The sequence below is a fragment of the Budorcas taxicolor genome, chromosome 25 (assembly GCF_023091745.1).
Source record: "Budorcas taxicolor isolate Tak-1 chromosome 25, Takin1.1, whole genome shotgun sequence".
NCBI lineage: Eukaryota > Metazoa > Chordata > Mammalia > Artiodactyla > Bovidae > Budorcas > Budorcas taxicolor.
In genome coordinates this window covers 37229315-37250749 of record NC_068934.1, presented here as the reverse complement: position 1 = coordinate 37250749, position 21435 = coordinate 37229315, and the positions used below count along the sequence as shown (strand labels likewise).

General features: G+C 43.7%; 1 protein-coding gene across 1 annotated transcript; it reads right to left on the bottom strand.

The window, feature by feature from the left end:
* Positions 1 to 206: 206 nt before the first annotated feature.
* MS4A8 (membrane spanning 4-domains A8) lies at positions 207 to 17901 on the bottom strand. Its single transcript, XM_052662394.1, has 7 exons — positions 17793 to 17901; positions 17223 to 17442; positions 14877 to 14999; positions 9508 to 9567; positions 7409 to 7546; positions 486 to 599; positions 207 to 308 (listed from the first exon to the last, which is right to left on the bottom strand). The coding sequence occupies exons 2-7, from the start codon at positions 17436 to 17438 to the stop codon at positions 207 to 209; spliced, it is 753 nt and encodes a 250-aa protein (XP_052518354.1). The 5' UTR covers positions 17439 to 17442; positions 17793 to 17901.
* Positions 17902 to 21435: the final 3534 nt, after the last annotated feature.

The following is a 21435-nucleotide window of genomic DNA, read 5'->3' as shown; positions in this document are numbered from 1 at the left end:
AAATCCATTTAAAATTCCTGTCTACTCTTTGAAAGAAGAGCAGCGCAACTACCAGGCTGAATGGAATGAAGTCCAGGAACGCACGCCATTGGAGAGATGTTTCCTTTAGATTGTCAGGGAAGGAAGAATCTGGTTTCAGGAGCCCAGATAGGGGAGGTATTCTTTTGGGTTCCAGTGAAAAATGCTTCTTGAACATTTGGGTTTGCTTATTTGTCACCCTGGACCTCAGAATAATTTGGTGGCGAGTTCTCTGGTTCTGGGTTGACCGCTGGGTTTGTCACAAAGACATTTGGGATGACCACGCCCACCTGGAAAACACAGGAAAACAGGAAGTGTACCAGTGACGAAGCAAGAAGGACTGGGCGTGCCTTTAGGTACCAAGGGAGCCCTCCTGTTCCTGGGCAGGAAGGGGAGTAGGATGAACCCTCTAGTCTCCACCCTCTTTAGGACCTCTTCCCATCCTCCAAGGAGCCTCTGGGACTCACGTTGTTGGTTTGGTAGCAGGTCAGCTGGCAGCCAAAGTGGGCAGATGCGCTTGCAACGCACACCTCCAGGAGGCAGAAGATGAGCAGCAAACCAGAAATGGCCATCCCAGGGGCCTGGAACCAGAATGGACCAGGAGGACCTGAGTGCATGTCTGGGAGTCTGAGCTCTGACTCTGCAGTGACCATCTCTATGGCTTTGATGAAGTCCCCTAACCTCATCTCAGCTTCGTGGGGAAAATACCTCACTGGTTTTTTGTGAATACCAAGTGTGTTTGTGAAACAAATTTTATCTTAACACTTACTAGCAATGCTGCCCTAGAAGAGAGGATAGTCACTATCTAGGGAAACCCCTTGACACTTTGCTTCAGATATCAGGTACCTGAGGGTATGGTCTGGAGTCAGACAGTGAAACAGTGGAACTGTTCTGTGTAGGAAGTGAATAGAAATTTGGGAGTATGGACAAGCTACAGAGAGAAGCAGTATCGGTAGAGGAGAGAGATGGGACTGAGCAAGGTAGTGGGAAGGTGGCAGCTGCAGAAAAAGGCATCTCATGAAAAGATGACACTTCACAAAGCAGGAATATCTAATCTTTAGGAATCAATAGTTTCCTAGGTTCTGATGTAAACTTCTACCATTTCTCTGAACTTTTAGAGAAAGTCAGCTACTGAGGTCATTCTCTTGGCTGTGACAGTGCCATTTTGTAGAGGGAAGTAATTGGGGCTTATATATATATACCAAATATATGTTATTGATTATAATTTTAAAATGACATAAGTGAGAGTCAGCTGCTCAGAGAATTCTCCCTTTTGGAGAGGCCCCATCTTTCCTTCTTTCCTTTGCCTCCCTCTCAATTTAGCAAGTATTTACTAAAGATCTGTTCAGTACAAAGGGCTCAGAGAAGCATCCCAAGAGGCACAGTTGAATGAGGGAGACAGATACGGATGTGGATAATTACAATCCACATCAAACAGAGTAAGAGCTATAAAAGAGCCGGGAAAAGGTGCCTCAAGGGCACTGAGGAGAGCGAGAGATGGAATTCACCCTGCATGAGTTAGAGAGGGTGGGGGTACAAAAGGGTGGTCCAAGCAAATGGGAAGGTGGGATGATGAGGCTTAGTCAAAGAATCACAGTTTCAGGAAGGAAGTGTTTTCAAATGATTCTGGTCCTTTCTAAAGTTGTTTTTAACACAATTCTTTTACAAAGAAAACTCTTCATGGAAAAGGGGTCCTTCAAGCAGCTTAGATGGATTTCCCAGGTGGTTCAGTGGTAAAGAATCTGCCAATGCCTGCCAATGAAGGAGACGCAAGAGATGTGAGTTTGATCCCTGGGTTGGGAAGATTCTCCAGGAGTAGGAAATGGCAACCCACTCTAGTAGTCTTGCCTGGGAAATCGCATGGAGACAGGAGCCTGGTGGGCTATATAGTTCATGGAGTCACAAAGAGTCAGACATGACTGAGCTACTTAGCATACACATGGAGAATTTAGACATGTATCATTTGATGAGCATTAATTCATGCTTGTCGAGCTCCTGGAGCATCCCATCCCTTGGGTCATCATTTACAAAGATCAGATGAAGTCCAGCTCTTCTTGTCCAGATGCCAGGCCTGAGGTCTGAGGGTGGGGTGGGCAACTGGGGTGGGAGGAGTTCTCCTTCTGAGATCAGACAGAACCAAGATTAGAAGCCACGTTTTCTGACTTAAAGTTACTGCAGCCTCCACTCCAAGGCATTGGCAGTGCTGCGTGGTTTAGTCTTTCCTGAGCCTCTTCCCCTCCCACCTACCCTACTCCCTCAGCTCTTCAACCTGCACCTGCCTCCTCATTTCTTACAATGAATACTCCATGCCTCCTATTTCCTAGAAGAAAAGACACAAGCATTCTTTAGTGCCTGCCTCTCAGGGTGACGGATGGGGGTCAGGAATGGGGGGGGCGGGAGGAGCTGGAGCGGGGCAGCAAGGGGTTGGAAGGGAAGTGAGCAGCAGGGCACACAGAGTTGGAGCCAGGTCTCTGGGCAGCAATAAATACCTGGCCGAGGAATTTAGACTTTAATCCTAAAGCAACTGGGAGCCATAAAGTGTTTCCAGAAGGGGAGAAACTCAAGGTACTTTTGATAAAAGACATGGGCATGGTCGATAGGTTCTCTGGGGCGAGGCTCTTCTCACAAATCTTGGAGACAAAAGTCTTAGGAAGGACTTCTGATCAAAATAAATAACAATTAATGGTTTCTATTTACCGAGTATAAGCCATGCCAGGCACATTTATTTCATTTGACAAATGGTTATGAGCTGTCAATCATGTTCCAGACATGGGCCTGGGTATTTAAGACAGGACAGTGAATGAAACAGAAAAATGTCCCTGCCCTTATGAAGCTTATATTCTAGTGGGAGGAGACAGTTAGTAAGCATGAAATATAACAGACAAGTAAATTGCAGAGTTTGTCAGATGATGGTTAAGGCTACTGGGAAGTAAATTGGGGATGTGGGGGAGAAGGATCCTGGGAGTGCAGTGGTTCTGTCATTCAGGTGGGTCTCTTTGAGAAGGTGGTTACTAAGAAACAGCCTGAAGGACCAAGGGGGCTGGGGGAGTAGCCGAGAGAACTTTCCAAGCCTGAAGATGGAAACATGCCTGGTGTGTTTGCAGAAACATCAAGGAGGTTAGTGTGGTTCAAGTGGGGAGAGCCAGAGGGTGGGGTCAGGGGCCACAGAGGCCAGCATCTTTAGGCTCCTGTAAGGACGTTCGCCTATTTTTTGGTGTGTGTGAGTAAAATGGGAGCAGTGGCAGGTTTTAAGCAGAGAAGTGGTGTGATGTTACATCTCAGAAAGGCTCACTCTTGCTCTAGTTGCTGTCCTTACAGCTGTGAGGAGACAAGGGAGGAGCAGGGAGAGCGGGTAGTGAAACAGGCTGAGATCTGGGACCCTCGGCAGCAATGCTGCAATGCTTGTCCCTGGAGGCACCTCATCTTGAACAACAAAATACAAAGAAAGTATATGGGACTAAAAATAACTGTGCTTATTCAGTTGGGGAAAAATTATGGACAAAAGGTACAAAGAAACCGAAAATCCCAACTGCCACTTCTGAAGAGCCTGGAGCAAAACCAGGGGGTTAGGAGCAAAAGCAGCATGCTGCTCATGTTCAAGGCACACAACACCACCTGGGGGGGGGGGAGGGTGGGCAAAACACCAAAGCCACCCCTCTGGCCCAACCCCTGGACACACTCCTGCTGTTGTTGAGTCTCTAAGTCATATCTGACTCTTTTGCGATCCCATGGACTGTAGCCCACTAAGCTTCTCTGTTCGTGAGATTTTCTAGGCAAAAGTACTGGAATGGGTTGCATTTCCTTCTCTGGGGCATCTTCCCGAACAAGGGATGGAACCCATACCTCCTGCACTGGGAAGTGTGTTCTTTACCACTGAGCCACGTGGGAAGCCCTACCCTCACCTTATGCAAGGAACAAGCTCACCGCTCCACCCCCCAACCCTCCCGCCCTCCCAGGTAGTGAGCAAGCAGGGAAATCTCTTGTTTGTCCTTGCTCACCCCCTGCTACAACAGGGGCACCTATAAAGCCTTGTCTGATCTCTAGTCAATTTCGATTGATTGGGGAAGGCCGAGAGCCCTAGTTGGTATCATTAGGAAGCTGAGAGGTGATGGTGACTCTGGCCAGAGAGGAACTGGAGGAACTGATGAAAATGGTTGGATGCTGGATGCTTTTTAAAGGTAGAGGCAACAGCATTCCCTGAGGAATTGGCAGGGAGGCGTGAGAGAAAGAGAGGGTCAATGATTACTCCAAGGTTTATCCTGAGTGACTGGAAAGATGCAGTTGTCATCAACCGGGATAAGGAAATCCAAGGGAAGGTTTGGGAAGTAAAATCTGGAGATGAGAGTAGGATACGTTCATTTCAATATGTTGTGTGGACAGTTGATCACAAGAGACTGGAGTATGGGAGAGAGATTTGGGTTGGTGCTCTTTACTCTGGAGAAGGTGTTTGTGGTTACCATCAGATGAGATTGCCAAGGTAGTGCAAGCGGGGGAGGGGGGGGGGGGCGGGAAGAGGACCAAGGACAGCCTAGGAGACTGGGAAAAAGAGCAGAACCTGCAAAGGAGAGGGAGGAGGGAGAGTAGAGGAGGACCAGCTGCAGGGTGCAGCCTGGACACCGTGAGACATCCATCACAGAGGACTCCTGACTGGGCACTTAGAGCACAGGAAGTTTTTGGAGAAGTGAAGCAGAAAGTCTGATTAGAACAAATGTAAGAGGAGAGAGAGTTGGAGACAGTGAGGGCGGACAAATCTTTTTAGGATTTTTCTGCAAAGAGGACCAGAGGGATAGATTGGTATCTGGCCCGAGAGATAGAGTGGTATCTGGTTTCAGGTTGGTTGGTTTTTTACAATGGAGGGAACAAAAGCATGTTCATATGCTGATGGGAAAGCTCCAGTCAAAGGGGAGAATGGCTGATATAGAAGAAAGGCCGTGAGGAGGGGGAAGAGATGAACTCTGCTGTACAGATGGAGAGGTTGAATTTGCATGAGACTCATCTATAGCTGGTTTCTTGTATCCAGCAGCCATGAGCCCTGTGTGGCTGTTGAACACTTGAGATGTGGCTAGGCTGCAAGTGCAAAATACACAGTGGATTTCAAACACTTCATATCTCAAATACAAAATATAAAGATAATTTTTTGCATGAATTACATGTTGAAATGACATTTGAATCTATTGGATTAAATAAAACATATTATTAAAATTCATTTCATTTATTCCCCCCTTTCAGGATGATGACTAGAAAATTCAAAACCATATACATGGCTCATGTCCTATTTCTATTGGATGGCACTGGTGTAGAGCACACGTTGGCAAACTGTGGCTGCATCCTGCCTGTTGCCTATATTTGTCAATAAAGTTTTATCAGCACATAGTCAAGCTCATTTGTTTCTGTATTTTCTATGGCTGTGCTCCGACTACAAGATAGGGTGGAGTAGTTGCAACAGAGACCAGATGGCCTGCAAAGACTTAGATATTTACTCTCTCACCCTTTACAGAAAATCTTTACTGACTCCTTGTCCCTAGTGATGGGGAGGAAGGCAAAAAAGTGAGTAGAGGCAGGTTGGCAGGTACACATGCATTAAATATATAATTACATAAATGAAATTATAAATTTAAAAATTTCCTAACAGTGTCATATGGTACATACTGTTTTATAAAAGTAGAAACTAAGAATGATCAGAGACTTTAAACTCTGTTGCAATTCTTACTGCACTTGGAGGAGAAGGTTGGTTGTTGGGCCCTTCTTTTTTTATTGGAATATAATTGCTTTACAATGCTGTGTTAGTTTCTGCTGTACAACAAAGTGAATCAGCTATAAACATACACATATCCCCTCCTTGTTGGGCATCCCTCCCCCCACACCTCACCCATCTAGCTCATCACAGAGCACTGAACTGAGCTCTCTGCTATACTGCAGGTTTCCACTAGCTAGCTATTTTATACACAGTAGTGTATTGCTATCGGGAAGTCCAGTGTATTTATAGCAAACTGGTCTCCTAATTCATTTCACCCTCCCTTTCCTGCCCAGTGCCCACACATCCATTCTCTACATCTGCGTCTGTATGTCTGCCCTGGGAACTAGATTGATATGTACCATTTTTCTAGATTCCATATATATGTGTTAATATATGATATGCATTTTTCTCTCTCTGGCTGACTTTACTCTGTAAGACAGACTCTAGGTCCATCCATATCTCTACAAATGACTCAATTTCATTCTTTTTCACGGCTGAGTAATATTCTATTGTGTATGTGCACCATGTCTTCTTTATTCATTCATCTGTCAGTGGACACTTGGGTTGTTTTCATATCCTGGCTATTGTAAACAGCGCTACAATGAGCACTGAGATACATGTATCTTTTTAAACAGAGCTGGAGGAATCAGGCTCCTTGACTTCAGACTATACTACAAAGCTACAGTAATCAAGACAGTATAGTACTGGCACAAACCCCAGAAATATAGATCAATGGTATAGGACAGAAAGCCCAGAGATAAACCTACATACCTATGGCCACCTAATCTATTACAAAAGAAGCAAGAACATAAAATGGAGACAAGAGAGTCTCTTCAATATGTGGTGCTTGGAAAACTGGATAGCTGCATATGAAAGAATGAAATTAGAACACTACCTAACACCATACACAAAAATAAACTCAAAATGGATTAAAGGCCTAAATGTAAGACTGGACACTATAAAGCTTTTAGAGGAAAGCATAGGAAAAACACTCTTTGATGTAAATTACAGCAAGATATTTTTTGACCCACCTCCTAGAGGAATGAAAATAAAAACAAAAATAAACAAAAGGGACCTAATTAAACTTAAAGTTTGCATAGCAAAGGAAACTGTAAATAAGCCAAAAAGACAACCTTCTGAATGGGAGAAAATATTTGCAAGTGAAGCAATGGTCAAAGGCTTAATCTCAAAAATATACAAACAGCTCATGCAGCTTAATGAAAAAAAAAATGAATAACCCAATCAAAAAATGGGCAGAAGACCTAAATAGATATTTCTCCAAAGAAGACTCACAGATGGTCAAGAGGCACTTGAAAAGATGTTCAAAATCATTAATTATTAGAGAAATGCAAATCAAAACTATCATAAGGTATCACCTCCCACCATTCAGAATGACCATCATCAAAAAATCAGCAAATAAACGCTAGAGAAGGTATGGAGAAAAGGGAATCCTTTTGCACTGTTGGTAGGAATATAAATAAGTATGGAGGGTCCTTAAAAAACTAAAACTAGAACGATATGACCCAGCAATCCCACTATTGGGCATATACCCTGGGAAAACCATATTTCAAAAACATGTCAGGCCCTTTCCAACAATTTCTAAACCAAACTAAGGTGGAACCGAGTGGGGCACTGGTCAGGAAGGATACTCACCCTGCCCCAGGTGGCATCGTGAGGATCATAGACAGGGTAGCTGTAGGGAGCGGTGATAATTAAATCTACGATCAAGAGTGCGATTCCAACCATGGAGAAGACTGCACTGACAATGTTGAAACCCACGCTGCTATTCAGCTGAAAAAGATACAGAAGGTCAGAGTGGGAGAGGAAAACAATTGTAACTGAAATGAGCAGCGACTCAACAAGTATTTCTTAACAGGATTTCCCAGAATCTTAGTTCTGCCGCAAACAAGGCAGTGTTTTGTGCAGAAAGGAGTGTGGCTGGAGTTTCCCTGGTGGCTCAGTGGTAAAAGAATCCACCTGCCAATGCAAGAGATGGGTTCTATCCCTGGTCTGGGAAGATCCCATGTGTCGCAGAGTAACTAAGCCCATGCACCACAACTACTGAAGCCTGTGAGCCTAGAGCCCGGTGCTCTGCAACAAGAGAAGCCCCTGCAGTGAGAAGGCCTCGCGCTGCAACCAGAGAGCAGCCCTCACTCGCTGCAGCTAGGGAAAAAGCCTTGCAAGGTAACAAAGACCCGGGGAAACCGAAAGTAAATAAATATTTTAAAAGTTTTTTAATTTAATTTTTTAACAGAAAGTTTTGGGGCTGAATTAACTTTGAAACAAAGTTAAGTTAAAATTAAACAGGTCTTTGCTGCAGGACCTATAAGAGCCTTTAACAAGGATTACGGATCTTCGGGTGGGGGGATGCTAATAAATAGAAATCTCTCCAAGTTTACCTACCCATCTTCACAGAGTATGTCATTGCACAAGTGTCCCCAAGAATAATCTTTGGGAAACACTCCATCCTTTTATCCCATAGGAGATGGGCAGGAGGATCAACCTCTGCTGTCTTGGAATGTGACAGGCTCTGGTGGCCCATGATTCTGGGCCACATGCAGAAAGTTGTTGTTTAGTGGCTTCAGTCATGTCTGACTCTTTGTGACTCCATGGACTGTAGCCCCCCAGGCTCCTCTGTCCATGGGAATTCCCAGGCAAGAATACTGGAGTGAGTTGCCATTTCCTTCTCCAGGGGATCTTTCTGACACAGGAATCGAACCCATGTCTTCTGCTTTGATAGGCAAATTCTTTACAGCTGAGTTACTTAGGGAAGCCCAGGTGCAAATAGATATGCCCATAATTTTGAACTTTCCTTTGGAGATTTTCAAATAGATTTCCTCTGGTGTAGAGACCTGGCTATCTCGAAGCCTCTTAGGCTAGATAACCTGATTGTGAGAGGAACCAGGATACTTTCTGGGCATGCTGCTAGGGGACCATGAAGCCTTGTCCATGCTGATTTACAGAGCTCCTTTGGCTGGATTCCTTAGAGAGGCAGGTGCCTGAGCCTCCTTGGCTGTCCTGAAAAAAACGGGGGCCCGCTCTGTGTGCTGCTCAGCTGTGGGGGAGACCTGGGCCCCTGGGAGCTCTGTGCCTCCTGTAAAAACATCCTTGGGAAGCTATTCTTTCTCTCCGCTCTCTGATGCCCTAACTAATGTGGCGGTGTTGCCCTCCCCTCCCCCAAGTCCTCTAGATATTTTCCTTTTTGGAATTCTGTCCAGGTTCATGTGGCCCTGTGATTATGTGTGAGCAAGTATCAGAAGAATTGATGCTTTTGAACTGTGGTGCTGGAGAAGACTCTTGAGAGTCCCTTGGACTGCAAGAAGATCAAACCTGTCAATCCTAAAGAAAATCAACTCTGAATACTCACTGGAAGGACTGATACCGAAGCTGAAACTCCAATACTTTGGCCAAAGAGCCAACTAATTGGAAAAAAACCCTGATGCTGGGAAAGACTGTGGGCAGGAGGAGAAGGGGGCAACAAAGGATGAGATGGTTGGATAGCATCATCAACTCAGGGGACATGAGTCTGAGCAAACTCCGGGAGATAGAGGACAGGGAAGCCTGGCATGCTGCAGTCCACGGGGATCACAAAGAGTCAGACACAACTGAGTGACTGAACAACAACGTGTCAGAGCCCCATGTCTGGCTATGAGTAGGTGCATGGATGAGGGAGGGATTAATCTTCTTTTCCCCCTGGTGTGTCTTTCCTATAGGTCCCCAGCTGGGAGAGTCAGTCCCAGGATGTGACTTACCAGACAAGAAGACTGTGAGTGCTTTTCTGCCAACACCGAGAGGGATCCTGAAACGATGAACTGGCAAGGAAGAAAGGTGGTTTAGAAAGATGTCAGGGGTTAGGGCCCCCGTCTTCAGGTTTCCATCCTTCTGTTTACACACATATTCTCTCATACACACTATGTTCCTCTGCTGAGACCCTAGCTCAACATGAGGGGAAAGAATGAATGGATGAATGTGTTTTGCACCACATCACAGGGCAGTGAAGTGGGATCTAGCAGATTAGTTGTAAATTCTGGCTTGAAACTCATGTGATCTTGGTTAAGTTACTCATTTCTCAAATATTTATTTCCTCATTTGAAAAGGGGGAAAAGGACATGCCTTCCTAAGTGTCATTGTCACTAGAAAATTTATGCCCCTCATCTGGCATTTAGTGTATCTTGCACATAGTAGATCCTATACAGAGTAAATGTTGTTTATTTCTTTTTCTTTTACTTTTCCACACGCAATATCTTGTTGGTTTCCTACCCATATCTCAGGATTCAGTTGGGCATGGGGGCTCGGGATGGGGAGAAGGAAAGGCTACCAGCTGTACTGCTTTGAGATGTCTTAATCCAACCTCAGTCCTTGCCTGTCTGCACACCTAGGTGAGTACCTTTTAGCGACTCAGAAAAGTGTCTATACAAAACTGAACATCCAATGTGAGAATTGCAAGGTAGATTGTGTGCATTTATTTCAGCACTGGTATTCTGTAGGCACAGTGGCTGGACAGATTACCCAATATGGCATTTGCCCAATATGGCAGCAACAGTGGTCTGAAAGGGCATCAGCCACTGTTTAGGAAAAGCTTTGGTGAGCACTACATGAAGTGTTTCTTATAACTTTACCTTATTTAACTGCATGATGTCCCATCAGGCACTATTATTATTCCCATTTTATAGATGGTGGACTGAGGCTTAGAGATTTATTTATTTACATCCTGCTTTTTATTTTATTTATTTTACTTTATTTTTTTGCCACCCTGTGCAGCATGCAGGATCTTAGTTCCTCGACCATGGATTGAACCCGCTGCACCCCTGCAGTGGAAGTGAGGATTCTTAACCACTGGACCGCCGGGGAAGTCCTGTGGCTTAGAGATTTAAAATAACGCATCCAAGACCACCCAGAAAGTAGCAGAGTTGAGAGTCAGATCCAAAGAGTTGACTCCAGATCCCGTGGTATTAACCCCCACTGTCTACCTGCTCCCAGTCAGGGTGGATGCATGTGCCTGGGAATGTAAATGGTGATTTACAATGAAAGCTTACTCGAGTTGCTTATGCCTTCTAAGGGGAATGCCATTTTTCCTAGAAGTGTAAAAACAAATTTCAGTTGTACACCCTTCTGTTTATAGAGAATTTATGAAGAAGAAAGGGAACAAAAAGCTGGGTTTCTGATGTTCCTGCTGGCCCTTTAGAGATACCAAGGGAGACGAGCCTTTGTTTTAGAAGAGGGCATTAGTGATCTTTAAGAAATAGAAAGACAGTCCTGGAGTCAAGAAGGCAGCTAAGAACAAAACTGCAGAAAAATGGGAGGAGGGCTGAAGGTCACTGAGCAACCTGGCGGAAAAGGAGAAAGCCAGTGAGGCATTTGAAATGTCAGGGCAGCCACTGGGCACTTAATACTCAGTGGAGGCTAATGCTCAGTAGCAAAGTGTTCTTTGTCTGGCGTGCTAGTCCTTTCTGCCACCCCAAACTCCATTAAAGTTACTGATACTGAACAGGTTCTCTGTGAGTGCTTGGGGGCAGGAAGAGGGGTTGGTTCCAAGTTAGGTCTGTGTAGAGAAGAGAGAAGACCAAACTCTCAGGAGACGAGACAGATGGGAGCAAGAGAGAGAGAGAGAGGGAGCAGTGATGCAAAGAAAGACATTCCCTAGAGCACAAACCCTGCCATTTTGCAGATATTGTGTGGGAATGAGGGTGGGGGCTAACTCTAGGCCATTTTATTTTATTTATTTATTGTGAAATTTATTATAGTAGTCCTTAAATTTTTGAGGCCTGTTCCCTTTAATTTCACTTATTTATTCATTTTATTTTTGACCGTACTAGGTCTTCGTTGCTGTGCTAGCCTTTCTCTAGTTGCAAAGAGTGGGGACTACTCTCTAGTTGGGATGCACAGGCTTCTCACTGCAGTAGTTTCTCTTGTTGCAGAGCATGGGCTCTAGGGCTCGTGAGCTTCAGTAGTTGTGGTTCCCCGGCTCTGGAGCACAGGCTCAATAACTGTGGTGCATGGGCTCAGTTGCTCCGAGGCTTGTAGGATCTTCCTGGCTTGTTTCCTGCATTGACAGGTGGATTTTTTTTCTTTTATCCCTGAGCCACCAGGGAAGCCCCAGGCTATTTTATTTAAATCTCAGGGGATAAAGTGACTTTGGCTGACATCTAGGTTACTCTAGAATTTTGCTGTTTGTCAGAAAAGTTGAATTTGAGTCATAGACAGGTGTGTGAGCTGAGGAACAGACTATAACAGCAGGGAGGGAAAGGAGACTGGTGGGTGGAGGGGGAAGGAGTGTGTATGTATGCACATGTGTGCGTGTGTGTGTGCATGCATGTGTGTGTGTGTGTGCATAGGAGGAGGACACTAGAGAGAATGCAAACCAACCTTAAAGACAGTGCCTTGGAGAAGAGAAAGGACTTGTACTCCTTAACCTTTTCAGTTCAGTTCAGGTGCTCAGTCATGTCCAGCTCTTTGTGACCCCATGGACTGCAGCATGCCAGGCTTCCCTGTCCATCATCAACTCCCGGAGTTTACCCAAACTCATGTCCATTGAGTCAGTGATACCATCCAATCATCTCATCCTCTGTCATCCCCTTCTCCTCCCGCCTTCAGTCTTTCCCAGCATCAGGGTCTTTTCCAATGAGTTAGTTTTTCACATCAGGTGGCCAAAGTATTGGAGTTTCAGCTTCAGCACCAGTCTGTCCAATGAATATTCAGGACTGATTTCCTTTAGGATGGACTTGTTGGATCTCCTTGCAGTCCAAGGGACTCTCAAGAGTCTTCTCCAATACGACAGTTCAAAAGCATCAGTTCTTCGGCACTCAGCTTTCTTTATAGTCCGACTCACATACATACACAACTACTGGAAAAAACAAAGCTTTGACTAGATGGATCTTTGTTGGCAAAGTAAGGTCTCTGCTTTTTAATATGCTGTCTAGGTTGGTCATAACTTTTAATATCATGGCCACAGTCACCATCTGCAGTGATTTTGGAGACCAAGAAAAGAAAGTCTGTCACTGTTTCTACTGTTTTCCCATCTATTTGCCATGAAGTGATGGGACCAGATGCCATGATCTTTGTTTTTTGAATGTTGAGTTTTAAGCCAGCTTTTTCCCTCTCCTCTTTCACTTTCATCAAGAGGCTGTTTAGTTCTTCTTCGCTTTCTGCCATCAGGGTGGTGTCATCTGCATAACTGAGGTTATTGATATTTCTTCTAGCAATCATGATTCCAGCTTGTGCTTCCTCTAGCCCAGTGTTTCTTATGATGTACTTTGCATTTAAGTTAAATAACCTTCTAGGGAGTCACGAATCATTCTGAGAATCTGATGAAAGCTATGGACTTTGACAGAAAACACCCCCCAAGTATTTTACCAGAATGGGGACTTAGAAGCTCTTCCATGGACTCTGATCTGAGTCCCCATTTTTCTAATGGCTTATTGACCCTTGAGCATGGGTGGAAATGCTTTTCTCCTGGAGTTCAGGCTGTGGGTCTACATTGAACAACACTTGAGGGCTGTTCCCAGTGTATATTTTTATACATGGGTGCTTTTGTGGGAATTAGAAAATGGTAGCTCCTCTGGGTTGATAAACTAGAAAAATATTCCCTGCCCTCTGGGGTGGATGGATTAGGAAAGTGGCCTTTCTGGGTGAATGCTGCCTTGCATGATCTTGTAACCCTTGGTGTTATGGATGAATTATGTCCCCTCAAAATATACCTTTTGAAGCCCTAACCTATAGTACCTCTGAATGTGACTCTTTTTGGAGACAGGGCCTTTAAATAGATGATTAAGGGGGATTTTCATGGTGGTCCAGTGGTTAGGAATCTGCCTTGCAATGCAAGGGATGTGGGTCTGATACGTGGTCAGGGAACTAAGATCCCATCTGTCACAGGGCAACTAAGCCCATGCACACAGCTACTGAGCCTGCATATGGCAACCAAGTTGCAGCACAGCCAAATAAACAAATAAATAAATGAAAAAATCAACCAAACAACAACCAAAAAATCTGACTTAAAAAAGAGCTGACTAAGGTTAAAGGGGATCATCAGGGTTGGACTTCGACCTAAACCAATATGACTTATGTTCTTATGAAACGAGGAGATTAGTGACAGTGTTAATGGCCTTGGTAGGGAGGCCAGAGGTCCCCAAGCAGCAAGAGGAAGTAAAATTACAAGTGGCAGACATTTTTTTTCTTTTCTGTTCTAATCCTGTGTTGTCATGGTGATACCTGGTTCTGTCTGAACTTAACTTTATCTCAAACCTTGGGCTAACCAATGTGTTTTTCTCATGGAAATCTCTTCCTTAAGCTATGATAATGAACTATGTGTATTTGCTTGGAAGTCTGCCTTTCTTCAAGATTCATGTCAATTGTTTTATGGCTGGGGATGACTCACCTTGTGCCAATGCTATCTCAACATACATGTTGTGGGTGAAGGGCCTGGTGCAACTCTCCCAGTTTTGAGGTGTTCCCTTTCTCTAATTAGTAGCTTGCTAATAGGTATATAATTCCTTGCTAAAAACTAACCAGGGGGCACTCTTTCTGTCCCCTTCTGATGTCTATGTCAGAAGCTTTCTCTATCTCTTTTACACTTTAATAAAACTTTATTACACAAAAAGCTCTGAGCGATCAAGCCTTGTCACTCGCCCCAGATCAAATTCCTCTTCTTCGGAGGCCAAAAATCCCAGCGTTGTTCACAGCTCAGCTTGTAGCAGCAACCTTTCATTAGGGTATACACACACACACACACATTTTCATTAGGGTATACACACACACACATACACATTTTCATTAGGGTATACACACACACACACGACTATGCAAAGGCTCAGGGGAAGAGATAGCTGTTTACTAGTCAAGGTGAGAGGCCTCAGAAGAAACCAAACCTGCTGGCACTTTGATCTCAGATCTCTGCCCTCTAGAACTGTGAGATACCACATTTCTGTTGTGCAAGTCACCCAGACAGTGGTACTCGTCAGGGCAGCCCAAGCTAAGTAGTTCATTTGGTGAACAAGACCTGAGCTGCGTTTCCATCCAGCCTGCCCCTTTGGCTGGGAACCTGCAGGGCACAACTTGACACGGTGACCCAGAGTGTGCTGGCACTTTGGGAGAACTTGGTTGTGAGGTGACTTGTATTACTCACCCAGATGCCTCCCCAGAAGGGAAAGCCTCCGTAGAATGAAATAGCAGTATAGCCCCTCTGGAGGATAGTCCCCATGATGCAACCGAGGCTGAGGTGTATCAGGCCGATCAGGATCTGGATGGCCTGTCAGGAAAGCCACAAATGGAAGCCTTTGTTTCTGAGTCTGGATTCTGCCCCCTTTTTATTTTAATAAATCTTTTGTTTCCCTGGTCTAAAACATAATATGGAAAAATATAAAATTGAAATAAAAACTGCGCACCATTCCCCCTTACTCAGAGAAAACAATGGTTTACATTTTGTTGGATAAACTTCCATTATTCTTTTCAGATATATACATGGATAATTCACAGTGTCTCTATAGATTTAACATTTCATCATGAACATGTCACCATAGAATTAAATATCTTTCAAACTTATATTTTTTTAAGGGCTGCCCAGATTCTGTCGTGTGGATGTTCTGTGGAGTCATTGGAGCAGAGAGCTTGTATGGGTGAAAAAGACTATTTCTATTTTTTTCATATTATAAATAACACTGTGATGAACATCTTTGTAGATAAATCTTTGTGCTCATCACTTATGTCTTTAGGATATTGTTATGGATTGAATTGTGACTGCCTCTCCCCCATCAAATTTGTGTGCTGACATTCTGATCCCCAGCACCTCAGATTATAGCTTTGTTTGGAAATACTGTCACTGCAGATAAAACTAGGTCATATAAGGTGTACTGGACCCCTAATCCTATATGTGCGTGCGTGCTTAGTCGTGTCTGACTCTTTACGACCCCGTAGCCTGTAGCCCGCCAGAGTCCCCTGTCCATGGGATTCTCCAGGCAAGAATACTGGAGTGGATTTACATTCACTTCTCCAGGGGATCTTCCTGATCTATGGAAAAAAATTGCGTCTCCTGCATTTTCTGCATTGACAGGCAGATTCTTTACCATGGTGCCACCTAGGAAACCCTTAATCCTTTTTAAATTTTTTGGCCATGCCACGTGACGCACAGGATCTTAGTTCCTCAGCCATCAAACCCATAACCCTTGCAGTGGAAGTGCTGAGCACTGACCACTGGACCACCAGGGAAGTCCTTGACTGCTGTCCTTTGAAAGAGAATGCCATGTGGAGAGACACATTCATGAAAACAGGAACACGCCATGGGTGTCAGGATTGAAGTTATGCTGCCACAAGCCAAGGAACTATTACTAGGAGAGAGGCCTGGAACAGACCCTTCCCTAGTGGCTCCTCCTCTGAAGGACCTATCCTTCAGAGAAAGCATGGCCCTGTGGACAGTTTGATTGTGTTTGGCCTCCAGAACTATAAGAATAAAATTCTGTTGTTTGAAGCCACCCAGTTTATGGCACTTTGTGATGGCAGCCCTTGGAAACTCATGCAGGTATGTTCTCACACAAATACTATACATACTAATGGTATATAGATGACAAAATGACAGCAGATATGAATATATTATTTCCTTAAATTTGCACAATAACAAACTATATGCAATATCTGTCTCTGTTTTTTTTCGTTCATGTCACATCTTGGGGTTATGTCCACATTGTTGCACAAAGAGCTTACTTGTTTTTTTTAAAGCTTCACTACATGTCATTCTTTGGAGGTATGATACATGGCTTTAACCAGGATTTTGTTATGGATATCTTGGTTGTTTCCATTCTTTTGTGATCACTAGCTGTGCTGCCATGGGTAAGCTTATACCTGTCACATTTCTTGCGTGTGCAGGTATACCCGCAGGACAGTCTCAGAAATGGAACGACTGGGTATTTTGTAAATGTGGCAGATACAAATTGGCCTACAGATTGTATTTATTGACATTCCCATGGGCAGTGAATGAGGGGTTGGGCTAGGATTTGAGCTCCAGACAGTCTGGATCAGAATCCAGATGCCGCAATGAAATGGGCTTCTCCTTGAACTACCCAGGACAACCTCTTAGGGGGAAAGTTGTTGGGATCTCTTATTTTGTTAGTTCTCTATTGTGCTTTTTTTCTTCTTGGGCAGATAGTCCATTCAAGCTCTTTCAGAATTCATCTCATGGCCTGCTGAACCCGCTTTCTTCCAGAGGCCACATGGATCAACACAGGTGTCAGCTTACTGCTTTTTTTTCCCCATTGCTTTTCTTCTTCTTTCCTAAAATGCCTGAGTCAAAAAATACAAGGCCCTGCACAGAGGCCCTAGTGATGCTGCACAGCTGAGCTTTCTCATAGATCTGAGTTTGGCGAGGCCGGGTCAGCTCCAACCCCACTTACTAGATTTGGAGTGTCCGTATTTCCAAAACTGCCTCCTCCTCCAACTCCAGGCATGTGACCCCCTCCCTGTAGAGTGAAGTTTCACTTACCCCTAAGGCTTTGCCTTCTTTTAGGGTTCTCTCGGTGGGTTGCTGACTCACAGATGGCCACACAGGTGGGTTCCCATGAATTACTTGGACTTGGGACTGGTAGTTTGGATATATGGGCACCTGAGACATGCCCCCAGGGAACACTGTATATCCATTTGGGGGTGTCACCACAAACATAGAGTTGGCCATGGGGCCTGCTGAAGTTGTTGGATTCATGCTGCTGAAAAACAAGTGCAATAAAATAAACAACAAGGGCCTACTGTATAGCACAGGGAACTATACTCAATGTCTTGTAATAACCTATGGTGAAAAAGAATCTGAAAAATTGTGTGTTTGTATACACACACACACACACACACACACACACACAGGTTACTGGTGAATTCTGGTCTGGTTTAAAATTTTCTTTTCTTTTTCTATTCTTTTTTGGAGCAGACCCCCAAAAGCTGGTACAGTAAACCCTGCCACATGTTCCACCCCACACCCAGGTTCATTCAAATCTCATTCGGCAGCAAACCTTATCACTGCCCCTCAGTTATCCATAGAAACTATTAGATCAAGGGTACTCACTTTACTCTGCCAGTGGTGAAGTCTCTCTCACTTCTTTCTGTCTATTCCCAGTTCTTTGCTGTAGGTAGCTTGTTTTTCCTTAGAGAGTGAACACACTGGGTTGGGTTTGGGGATGTGTTTAAAAAGATCCAAAGTCCACTCTGCTTTCCTCCCAGATACAGACTTGGTTACCAGTTACGCAAAACTCAGCTTCCACACCCATATTAACTTCCTGATTTGGTCAAAGAACTACTTAATTGCAATTCAGTATTTACTGGAAAAGGAAGAATTGTGTGTGGTGCCCTGAGAAACACAGGAAGGAGATGGGTGTACAGTGGTCACATCTCAGCTGTAACGCAAGACAGTCAGTCAGTTCAGTCAGTTCAGTCGCTCAGTCGTGTCCGACTCTGAGCAAGACAGAGCAAAGTAAACAACCCAGTAGAGAAACAAGAGACCCTCGCAGGAGAATGAAGGAGAAACTGATTCACTGGATATGAAGAGATTAGGAAATACTTCAAACAAAAAGTGGAATTAGAAATCAATAAACTGCATGAGAAAAGGGGAGCCACAGCCTGTAAAATAAGAATTGCAATGAACTTAAGTCATAAGCTCTACATCAGAGTCTGCAGAAAAGCAGAAAATGCCCAAGAGTGGGCAGGCATATTGGTGCATCCATGATGAACATCGCATGAATTACACAGGCAAAGCGTATTAAAACTGTTGTACTAGACTTTGAGGATCTGATGGAATAGTCCATGACACACTCACCTTTGTATTCCTACTGACATATAATAGGCACTAAGGAAATGCTTGCTGAGTGAATAGATGAAACTGATCAGATGGCTAGAATTTGGTAAAGTGGTCAATGTAAGAACATTATCACAGGCAGAGGGAACAGAGGAGGGCAAAGGCATGAAGAGAGAAGATGTAGGACATATTTTGGGTATGGCTAGGTTTATATATTGAAAGTTATGATTTTTCCAGTAATCATGTATGGATGTGAGAATTGGACCATAAAAAGCCTGAGCACCAAAGAATAGTTGCTTTTGAATTGTGGTGCTGGAGAAGACTCTTGAGAGTCCCTTGGACTACACAGAGACCCAAACCAGTAAATCCTAAAGGAAATCAACCCTTAATATTCATGGCAAGGACTGATGTGCTGTGCTGTGCTTAGTCGCTCATTTGTGTCCAACTCTGTGACCCCCGTGGACTGTAGCCCTCCAGGCTCCTCCACGGGGATTCCAGGCAAGAATACTTAAGTAGGTTGCCATGCCCTCTTCCAGGGGATATTCTCAGCCCAGGGATCAAACCCAGGTCTCTGGCATTGCAGGCAGATTCTTTACCAGCTGAGCTACCTGAGAAGCCCCTAAGAAGGACTGCGGCTGAAGCTGAAGCTCCAATACTTCGGCCACCTGATGCAAAGAACTGACTCACTGGGGAAAAGACCCTCATGCTGGGAAATACTGAGGGCAAAAGGCGAAGGGGGAAGCAGAGGATGAGATGGTTAGATAGCATCACTGACTCAATGGACATGAATTTGAGCAAACTCTGGGAGAAAGTGAAGGAGAGGGAAGTCTGGCATGCTACAGTCCATGGGATTGCAAGACTTGGACATGACTCGGTGACTGAACAAGAACAAAAATAGAGGCTAAGGCAACCAACTAAACCATGCAGAAGGAATCAATGTGCAAACAAAGCCTGCACTTGGAGGAAGAATAAAACTCAGTCAAGCTGGTAAAAAAAAGACAAAGAGGCAAACTTCTTGACATCATTCTTTTTAATTTACATTGCATAATGATTGGCTAGTCATGAGGAAGTTTTTTCAAAGTCTCAGAATATCCCTTGGGTTTTGTTTCTTTGAAATTGTTTTTAAAAATATGATATATTAACAGCAAGCATTTTTAAAAAATTTGAAGTGTCATCAATTTTTTTTCCTATTTAAATGGCAAGTACACTCACTAATTTCAACAATTTCCTGTCATTACACAAGATATCCTCATAAGATGTAAAAGTTAAAAGCACATATATCCACACAAAATAAACCATTACTCTATGAAATCATTTCAGGAAGACTGGTTAGTGTAACTCTTTGAATACTTCTTATTTGTTACTCAAAAGACTACTCTACCTGTTCAAATTATTTATTATAGTCCTCAAAATGTTGAATATATGGTATTATATAACCCAACAATTCTGCTCCTATATATATACTTTCCCAGGTAGTAAAGAACCCACCTGCCAATGCAGGAGATATAAGAGACGTGGATTCGATCCCTGGGTTGGGAAGATCCCCTGGAGAAGGGCATGGCAACCCACTCCAGTATTCTTGCCTAGAGAATTCCATGGACAGAGGAGCCTGGTGGACCACAGTCCATGGGGTTGCACAGAGTGGGACATGACTGAAGAGACTTAGCATATATATATGAAATGAAAATATAAGTCCACATGCAAACATACACAGAAATGTCAAAAACAGTCCAAAAGTGGCAACCACTGAAATGTCCTTAATTTGATAAAAGGATAAACAAAAATGGTATAGACATCCGTGGATATCACTCTACAATAAGAAAAAATAATGAAGTACTTAATACCTGCTACAACACAGATGGACTGAGCTAAGTGAAAGAAGCCACACACAAGTCCACATGTTCTGAGATTTCATGTCTATGGTATGTCCAAAATACGAGAGTCCATAGAGATAGAAAGTGGATTAGTGGTTTTCTATGGCTCAAAGCAGGTGGAGAAGTGGGTGACTGCTATGAGCATAAAGTTTGTTTGGGGATAAAAAAAAGATTCTAAAATTAATAGTAGTGAAGGCTACAGAGCTCTGAACAGTCTAAAAGCCATTGCCTTGTACACTTAACTTCTTTCGTTTAAAACTTTTTAATTATATGTTGGAGTACAGATGATTAACCATGTGTGTTACTTTCAGGTATACAGCCAAGTGGTTCAGTTATGCATATACATATTATCTATTCTTTTTCTAATTTGTTTCTCATTTAGGTTATTATGCCTTGTATACTTTGAGCTGTGCTGTGCTTAGTCGTCCAGTCATGTCTAATTCTTTGCGACCCCATGGATTGTAGCCCATCAGGCACCTCTGTTGGTGGGGATTCTCCAGGCAAGAATACTGGAGTGGGTTGCCATGCCTTCCTCCAGGGAATCTTCCCAACCCAGGAATCAAACCCAGGTTTCCTGCATTGTAGGCAGATTTTTAGCTGTCTGAGCTACCAGGGAAGTCCCTTGTATACTTTTAATGGCTCAATTATATGGTATGTAAATTATATCTCAAAACAAAGCACTTAATTAGCTGGGAGATTACCAAGACATGAATAACTCTAACCAACCATTCCCTGGAGCTCATGAATGCTAAAGGGAAAAAGAAACTATGAGAATAACAGCCACCTCAGAAATTATAAACAAGAGCCTGTACAAGTGAAGCCAGAGAATAGAAGGACCAAAACATACAATGAAATCACAGAACAAGAGAAAGATCAGACAGAAATACTTCAAAATATATTTTGATCTTCAGCATCTCTGTCAGTGCTGAACACTTCTGGGAGTTGAGAACTCATTGCTACTCTTGTTCTCTAGTTAGGGGAAGGTAACGAATGGGTTATCTTCCCTTAATGACATAGAGAGAACTGAGAATCCCCCAAAAATG